The 9,958-nt window shown below is 33.7% G+C and overlaps 1 protein-coding gene across 1 annotated transcript; it reads left to right on the forward strand.

Moving 5' to 3' along the window:
- Positions 1-68: 68 nt before the first annotated feature.
- LOC130818174 (acyl-CoA-binding domain-containing protein 4) lies at positions 69-7,566 on the forward strand. The gene is made up of 14 exons (XM_057684236.1): positions 69-228; positions 471-592; positions 1,659-1,736; positions 1,873-1,992; positions 2,078-2,141; positions 2,230-2,291; positions 2,407-2,546; positions 2,629-2,755; positions 4,567-4,681; positions 4,779-4,867; positions 5,862-5,945; positions 6,431-6,727; positions 6,810-6,869; positions 6,971-7,566. The coding sequence occupies exons 2-14, from the start codon at positions 476-478 to the stop codon at positions 7,148-7,150; spliced, it is 1,533 nt and encodes a 510-aa protein (XP_057540219.1). The 5' UTR covers positions 69-228; positions 471-475; the 3' UTR covers positions 7,151-7,566.
- The last annotated feature ends 2,392 nt before the right edge of the window (positions 7,567-9,958 follow it).

A 9,958-nucleotide genomic window follows, 5' to 3' on the forward strand; every position in this document is an offset into this window, starting at 1 on the left:
AATAATCAAGCTTATTAAGCTTATAATTATTAATTAGTACAATCAGTTTAGCACAGCTATCACGTGCGAGTTGCCACGTGCACATTTCATTGATCAAGATTTCAGCATTCCGCGCTGCGCACTCCACTCCCAATTCACATTTCCAATCCCAATTTTTCATAAACAAGATACGATTTTACGTCGACGAGGACCAAAATCATCGTCATTAACTTCGAATCCTGCTTACTGGTAATGGGTACTCTTGTTTTGATGATGTAGCTTGTAATTCTCGACAATATTATTGGAATAATTTGTTCTAAAACATGTTGAATTTTGATTGTAAATTCTTAAGTTTTTTTTTTTTTTTTTTTTTTTTTTTTTTTTTTTTTCTGAATTTGATCCTGTTTTGGTTGTGGCTTTATGAGCATTAAGTAATTACTAAATTGGTACTGCATATGAACTCATAATTGGCGATTTCGATTTTGGATCAGTTGATATGGAGAATGGAAATCAAACATCTGATGCTGATGTAGGGATTTGGTATTCGAGTTTGGCATATGATCAATGGGTCACACTTCCTGTTGCTGGTCGTCGACCCCCGGGTCGTTACAAGGTTATCATTGTTCTGTTGAATTTTGTTTATCAAGTTGTTTTTGGAATTTTTGGTTGCGTTGCGTTTTTAATTATTCTGGTTCTTAGGAAGATAGAGGGAGTTGTTAGGACTGCGATTGAGATTAGAAGAATTTAGATGCGAATTCTAAAATGCTGTTTGAATGGGAGGAAATGGAGGGAAATGAAGGAGATGGAAATGGTGGGATTTGTTTCCTTCGTTTGGATACCAAAAGGGAACGGAGAGAATTGGAGGGATTTACCTTTCACATTCTGTAAATAGATCCTTCCAACATTTAAAAGATTTGGAAGGAAAACACCAATTTCTCATTTTTTTAATTCCTACTATGTTATCCAATCATAGTGTAAGAAATGTTGGGTTTCGGGTGCATTTTTGAAGGATGCTAGCGTTCTTCTCCTAATATGTCTATGTTGTTGAAATACTACTAGTCTTGTACCTTTCCACGGTTTTTATTTTGTGTAAATTTGTGCTACAAAAGCATGCCATGAAAATCAACAGATTTGTATTGTACTATTGTTCATAGCATTTGCGCCCCCTGATTTTTTTCGACACCATTATACCATCGTATATGTACACATGGTGGTATGACACACTGCACCGATGCCTACCTGCTTTTCTTGTTAGAAGTGGAGTTCCATTTTTGTTTTTTGTTTTTGTGCAGCCGAAACAGCAGTATCAGTCTCAATATGCTGATGCATTTTATCTCTGACTCAGCCATACAGCTATACAAGTTATAAGGGCCTTATCTGTGTATTATTTATAATATTATCTGGTAGAGGACAGGAGGGGGGGGGGGGGGGGGGGGACAAACTCAAGAAAAGTTTATCCAGAACACATATTTAGCATGTTACCTTCTGGGTTTGTTATATTTCACTTATTTTTGAAGTTTGCTTATAACAAAGTTTTGTATTTCATTGCACTTAGTGGTCTTTTTTGTTGGTCTTCTGCTATACAATCATTTTATGTTCTTTTGTAGTGATTAGTGATCATTGAGTGTTGCCTTCATCGGACTGGAATCAGGGTATAACCTCTTTATTTGGTATTTTAGCATGCTGCAGCTGTTGTTGGGCAGAGGCTTTACATTTCTGGTGGCAGTCGTAATGGTCGCCATTTAGCAGATGTGCAGGTTTTCAGCTACTTAATATTCTCAAAAATATTTTGCTTGAGTTAATTTTTCGAATTTCCATCTGGGATAAGGCTGATGATATTATGCCAGTTTTTTATGTAAAGATGTTTTTGACATGTAGTATCTATATATCTAGGTTTTAGATTTTACTAGCTCCACATGGTCGTCACTGAGGCTTTCTGCTATCCCTGACGCAGTGCAATCTGAAAGTGATAGATTGGTACAAGGCTTCCCAGCCACCTCAGGACACCACATGGTAATTGATTCTTCATTAGTTATCTCAGGGTAAATAGTCATTATTTCTGATGGATGTACATTGATATTATTGGTCATATTTGCAGATTGTTTGGGAACAAAAGCTGCTTTGTCTTGATGGACATTCAAAGTACTCTAGTTTTGTAACAGGTTCTTTCCATTATGCTTCTTTCAATCATTTGATGCATTGCTTCTTTTCTAGAAATTTTATTTAATTTTTTTTGTATCCATTTTGTAGTACGGTTTTTGGATCTAGAGACACTTGAATGTGGAGTTATGGACACTGTTGGAGATCTTCCGGTAACTATACGTGAATAAAGCTGAAACACATTTTTTTGACGATTCTTTTATGTTGCCTTCTTGTGCATGATGTCAGAGTTTGTAAAGTTATCATTTGATTTATATTTTTGCTAAGGTTGCTCGTACAGGAGAGTCTGTGACACTAGTTGGATCAAAGTTGATAATGTTTGGCGGTGAAGATGCCCGCCGGAAACTTCTGAATGATATACATATTCTTGATCTTGACACAATGACTTGGAGTAAAGTTGAAGCTACGTGAGTATCTTTTTTTCTTTTGTTGGTTTTCTTCCAGTGTATCATAATTGATCTCTGCATCAATTTATTGTTATTTTGATAGGCAGAACTCGCCTTCTCCAAGATATGATCATGCAACTGCTGTGCATGCTGAACGCTACCTCCTAGTTTTTGGCGGGTGTTCTCATTCTACTTGTTTCAATGATTTATATGTTCTAGACTTGAATACAGTAAGTATATACTTTTAACAAATATATATATATATATATATATATATATATATATATATATATATATATATATATATATATATATATATATATATATATATGTATGTATATATATATATATATATATGTATATATATGTATATATTTATCTTTTTGAATGAATATAATTTTCTTTGCTTGATTTTGTAAGGCCACGATTACTTCATTTTTTTTTACTGAAAAAGAAATAGTTTTATTGATTAAACTGTTTTTTACTCAAGCAAATTGATTTTTACTATATATACAACTGAGGTTTACCCATTACAGTAAAATTTATTTTTGTTGATTCCCTATAATTTTGCTTTTACTGTTGCTGATTATAATTAACATGTGTTGTTGGGACTTGGGAATAAGGCTTTGACATTCTTGTTACGTTTGACACTTTAATTTTACTGATCTTACCTATTTTTGCTAAATGAAATCAAAATTTATACCGAGTGTTATCTAAGAGAATGGTGCATAGTTCGTAAGGCATAACCATATACGCTGAATGAGTAGTCATAGTACCTTGTGACTGTAGAGTGTAGACTAACATCATCAACAAAGACACCATGCTGACTTCTATGAATATCTGATCAGAGTTGGAGGGCTAGAGGTTAGTGGTATTGTCATCAACAAATACACCATGTTGACTGTTATTAATATTTCATTAGATCTGGAGAGAGGGCTAATTATTTGTGGTGCTCTTGTGGATGCTGATTCAGCTAGTTTTAAAAATGCTAGAAGTAATCGCAGTTAATGTTTGGAAGATTATATCAGTATTGTGCTAGTTCTAATGAAGCTATGGCAGTGCTCTTCTGTCCATTTCTTCCTGTTCTGTTTATGCAGAAATCTATTAATGACACAAAGTGGAAGTTTGGAATTCGAAGGTTTTAAAGTCATGGTCTCAAACAACTTTTGGGGAAAAAAGAGATTGATTTCTTGGATTATGTTGAGTACTCTGTCTTTAGATTTTTTCCTGTTTACAAAATTTGTTGTTCCTTTGAATTTTTCCCTTCACTATAGTTGTCAAATTTTATGTCTCCCTTTTTCCACTAAGATGAGGACTACAAACAGGCAAATTCAATGGAGACGTTATTACAACATCTTTGAGGGAATTGGAAAAAAATTGAAAGGAGGGAAGGAGTAACCCTTAAATAGGCTAGTTGCACTTAGCCTATATTTTTATACTTAAATATTTATTACTTGATGATAAGTAAATCAAGTGGATTTCTTTGGAATCGTATTCTGGAGACATATGGAGAGGGATTCTAGGCAAATGATATATTTTACAATTGTCTTCCACTCATTCAAAGTCTATGTGATCTGCTCACAGTTGCTGGCACTCGATAACATTTTGTGTGGATTGTCACTCTCTGTAGTCTTTACCAACCCTAAATAAGTTACTTCTACTGCTGGTTTTGACTTCGCTAATGCGGATAGCAATGTAGAAAAATTATGATCCATACTACTTAGGTCTTTCAATAGCATTACGGTGAGTCATCTGCATCATCAAAATGGGAGACAAGACCTCCTCCTCCACTTCAGCCCCTTAATTGCTCTTACTTGGAAATAGTAAGAACAGATTGTTTTTGGTGTCTCTGATGAGAATATTGCCTTTCATTACTCTTGATCTATTAATTTGTCATTAATTCTTTTGGGGTACAGGTTGCATGTACACCGTATTCACATCGAGAATTAAATGTATTGAAAGTACTTTTAACTTCTGTCTGAGAGACTATTAGCTTTACCTAATACCTGATAAATATATTTATTTTGGTCCTTGTGTGTAGATGGAGTGGTCTCAGCCTGAGACACGAGGTGATTATGTATCTCCTCGAGCTGGACATGCTGGTATTACAGTTAATGGAAACTGGTACATAGTTGGTGGTGGCGACAACAAAAGTGGTAATTACATTTTCAGTCTGTGAAAATAGATTTATTAAAGTATCTTTACTTTGTCTGATGATGAGTTGATATGAGCTGTTGAAATTTTGTAATACAGGATCCCTTGATACACTAGTGCTCGACATGAACAAGCTTGTTTGGTCTGTGGTGGCTACGGTAAATCTAAGGGATCCACTTGCTAGTGAGGTCTGCTTTCTTTGCCATTTTTTTTCATTGACATGCAGTATTGTATTTTATGCCTGGAACGTAGGAGTAGCCATACTGTGACCACTATATGTGGAGATTGACGGGGAATACTCCTACTAAAGAACTTATGCTAAACCTTCATCTCATTAAGTGGGGTCAGCTACATGCCGAGAGATGTGATGAAGGTGGTTGTCATGAACCTATTGATATTTGATAACCTCCTCACTAAATCTGAAATTGTTGTTGGATAACCTTGTTAGATTTGAAATGACCCTTTCGAATGGGATGTAGAACCGCAGGTCTTACTTTTGTCAAAGAATTGAAGGAGAAGATAACTAACATCTTTGGCTTTTATGGATATAACATAAATAGCTTGGTTTACAGCTATTAACGGAAGTTTTACAATGTTCAAATTTTGAGGGAAAATATGATTTTTGGTTTATTGTCCATCTCTTACGAAGATATTGTGTGCTAAAACTCTGTTTATAATTGCAAGGTAAATCTAATTCCCAATTGCTAGGATCTTATATTTTTGTATGATTTAGTAGGGTTCTTGCTCTACTAGGAAAGAATGACACACCTCATACTAGAACATCTCTGATCCCTTAAAAGAACGGATTCTGTTGAACTTCATAATGAAATTGTAAACATTATTTGAAGTTGAAACCTCATTGTTGCTGGTAATTTAAAAGACTCTTATTATATCCAATTAACAGGTCATGTCTGACATTTGTAGTGAAATAAAGAGATTATTGCTAGAATTTGCATATCTTGTAAAAAAAGGTATAATTTACATATGGATTTCTCAGAAGCTCTTTTGACTTTAATGATATCCTTCATTTAGTTTCAGAAGGCTACTACCCTGATTTATGTGGATGGTATCAAACTAGCTTAAGGAGACACCAATTGAGAAGATAATTTTTTTAAAAAAAACTTGGTTTGATTTATTGCATGAATTGTGTTTGAACAATATTTACGATTTATTCCTGAACAGGGAATCAGCATCTGCTTAGCTAATATTCACGAGGAACAATTTTTGGTTGCTTTTGGAGGATACAATGGCAATTATAACAATGAGGTGAGAGCAAACCATGCTGTGCATCAGATCTGATCCTGTTGGAGCAATTTTTGGAACAATAAGGATATAATGGAACAATGTTCTGAATTTATCATAAATAAGAATATGTATTTTCTCTCTATGATTACACAAAGGTTTCATATAAAATAAACCATGCTGTACATCTGATCTGGTTAGTGTCCGTGCCTTCTTTCTATGTCTCTAACGAAATGACCTTGTAATCTGGCATCAAGCAGCCTTAAAGGGCTGTAATGTAAGAAAAAAATTAGATTAGCACTATTAAGCATAAGGTTTTGTACTTTGTATATGAGGTTTATGAAATCAATCTGTAGGTAAATCCCATCATTTTTAACAGCGATGAGGAATTTCAGACCACATGACTATGCTAAGTCATTGGCTTGTTGCCTTGTTATGAGACCAAAACTGAGGATTCTGCACGTTTTAAGATATACAATTATTGCCTAAAATGTTCTGTTTAATATCAGGTACTTGTTATGAGACCCAAACTGAAGGATTCTGCACGTCCTAAGATATACATGTCACCTGCTGCAGCAGCTGCTGCAGCATCTGTCACTGCAGCTTATTCCTATAAATCTGAAAAGCCTCCGGAATTACCTAAGCCAGAATCTGTTTACCCAAAACAGGATGGTTCCCCTGTTTTGGCTAACATGAAAGATGCCAAAAGACTGTTAGAATTGTCGCTTATTGAAGTCAGAGAAGAAAATTCTATGCTGAAAGGAAAGATTGACGAAATTAACAGTAACCATGAAGAACTATCCAAGGTACTGGCTTCAGATTATAGTTTCTTTTACTGCATTCTTGCTGTAACTTGTACAGGTATGAAAAACGACTTGTTTTCTCTAGGAACTTACTTCTGTCCAAGGGCAATTGATATCAGAGAGATCAAGATGCTTTAAGTTAGAGGTTTGAGCTACAACTAGTCATTATTCAACTTACATCTTCATGAACACATACGGACATATGGTTTATCTTATTGAATTTCTGTTCCTGTAAATTTTTGACAGGCTCAGATAGCAGAGCTAGAACGCTTGTTAGAATCACGCCCTTCCATAGAGGCTGAATTACAGTCACTCAGGAAGGAGAAATCCACCTTTGAGCAGATTTTAGAGCATGATCCGGCAGTCCAGAGGCAAGGTTCCAGGGGTGTTTGGCAATGGCTTTCTGGAGGTGAAGGCAGTCCTTGAGAGTTCAAGGTCTCCGATTGACGTTTCCGCTGAAAATTGTGGTCAAGTTGTTGCAGCTATGCTAGCTTTTTGTTCGGATGTTGCCAAGCTGATGACATTAGTAAGACAACGATTATATTGCGATAGCTGCAAATTCGGTATTTGATACTTAAGCTTATTATAGTTAAAATGTGGATCATATACCTGAAAAAGTCGTGAATATTAGTGTAACAATGTTTTCCATGAGGCTTATTCAATTGGATTATTTGAATGTCATTTTTTTTTCTTACAGCCTCTATATTAGTAGCTGCAAATTCGGTATTTGTAACCGTCCGTTTCTCCTGTCTCGTATCATTGTTCTTCCTTTATATGGAATAGTGTATAGCCGAAACAATTTATGCGTTGATTTATCGAATTTTGTAAGGATTTGTTTTGAACTTTCTCCAGACTTACTGTTCTGCAACCTTGTTCTACATGCATTTATGCTCCTTCCTACATCAACGTTTGAAGGTAGAAGATTACTATCGGAGTCTCAAACTGAGTTTTGAGCCAGAGTTAGAGGTGGCCATGGACGAGTTATGGTTCAAATAACATGAACTTAGCACTAGACGACCCAATAAACAAATCGAGTTCGTTTAATTTAGGAACAAGGTCATGCCCGAGCAAGGGCAATTACAAGTGAGTTCATGTAACATCCGTCATTTTTTTAAAAATAATAATAATAATAAATAAATAAATAAATTTCAGAAATTTTAAAAATTAAAAAAAAATATAACTCCCCATTAACAAATAATTTCCCACTTTTCCCTCTAAATCTTATAACTAACCTCACTTACCTATTATAAATTAAACCAATTACCCTTAATTTCATTCACATTATTACTCACACTTCCTTCTTCTCCTACAAACTCTACCTCTATCTCCCATTTGCTTAAAAATTCAAGTCAAGAAAACGCAAGATTTCGATATTAAAGACAGCGAATTCGTAGGCAAAGATTATTAGGAGCGTACGTTGTCTAGGATCGCGTGACAAGGTAATTCTCAATGTCCATCTAATTAGGACTATCCCGTTAGTATTATATGCTAAGTGATAATTAATGTATTTAAATGGGTGCATGATTTGATATGACATTATTCTGTATGATATTATGTTTTATATATTCTCAATTATATTTACTATTTTTTTGTCAAACTTGAATTTATAATTATTATTTCGATAAAATTTATATTATTATTTTGATAACGAAATTAGATACGGTTTAATTTGGAAGAGAAATATTTATGATAGTAATTCCTATTGCCACCAATTAATGTTAGAATGGTGATTTGGAAAATGAGATTTCAGTTGGATATTCCTGAGATATATATTTATTGGGAAAAATTTATGATCATAAAATAAAATGTATAATGTATGTTTGATTGTATGTTTGTGTGCTCGCAACTAATTATTAAAAATCTATTAAATCACGTAAAGTGTAACACGAGGGAAATAAAGCTCTTATATTTGTTGTGATCCAAGTATAAGGGTGATGAATAAGTTGTCCTGTTTGGTTAGTATAGCTGCCGACAGGTATTATTATTTCTGATACTTGATACGATGTTTGGTCTTCCTTCTATTTGTTGTGATCCAAGTAGAAGGGGTGTGCACACTAGGGTTCCCTGAGACTACTCTGCTGGCCTTGAATTATTTGGGGTGACGACCTCTTGATGAAGTAGGTATAAGGGTAAAGCCTCAGCCTACTGGCGTTCTCGTTCCCTCAAATTAAAAAATTTGATTATGTGTTTGTCATTATTAAATATCAAATTAATAAATTGGTTTATGTGATATTATATATATTGTTTTCTCAAATTGTTTTTCTTTTAAACTCAGCTATTAATTATTTTCTAAAATTATTTCCAATTTGATTATATTTTATTTTCTTAAATCATTTTCAAACTTAATCGTTTTACGGGATGGGGTGGAATTACTCAATTTCCTGATTTTGGGAGTTTTTTCCTTGTTTTTCTTGCATTCTTATGTTGCAGGTTATTGATTGCGTGGGAATCGTGGGGTGAGGATCACCTAGAAACATAGTTTTTGTTAGAGTCGTATTTCAGTTTAAATTTTACCTTAAGTTGTTTAAATTTTATATGGACATAGATTGCGTTTCAGTTTTCTCTTATGTTGTAAGACCCTTTGTTGGATTTAAAGTTATTAAGTTATTTCTTAGTCGTTAAGCCTTACATTTATTTTATTAGAAATAGATGTGGCGGTAACACTCCTATGAGTAGGTTTTGGCTCATGCTTTTCATTAAAGGTGTTTTCAAAAGTCTGACCTATTCCGAGGGCGTTACTGTTCAATCATAATTATACATCGATTTGCTGATTATACATTTATGTTCTGAATTACATGATACTTGATAAATACTGCGCATGCACGTTTTTCTAATTAAATAATACATATAAATGTAATTAAAATATTCTAAAATATCGTGTAAATTTTTTTTGATGTTTTTTATCCTTGCAACTCACCATTTAGCCACACACTCTAAAAAAAAGATTATACATAAAAATGGACTAATTAATGAAAATAAATTAGACCATAATAACTTCTTTTCTAATTGGTCATTAAGCTTTTTAGCTTATGTGTCCATGTACAAATTTATATTCTCTTACTCGAATTTTATACCATGAAAGTATAAAAATATAAAATATAAAAAATATATATATATTAAATTGTAAAATATAAAAAATAGTAATAAGGTTGGCATCTAATGAAACTATATTATAGGTATGTGGAAGAGCTTTAAACACAAATTATAAATATCCATAATAAGATATCACAGCTA

The sequence above is a fragment of the Amaranthus tricolor genome, chromosome 7 (assembly GCF_026212465.1).
Source record: "Amaranthus tricolor cultivar Red isolate AtriRed21 chromosome 7, ASM2621246v1, whole genome shotgun sequence".
Classification (NCBI taxonomy): domain Eukaryota; kingdom Viridiplantae; phylum Streptophyta; class Magnoliopsida; order Caryophyllales; family Amaranthaceae; genus Amaranthus; species Amaranthus tricolor.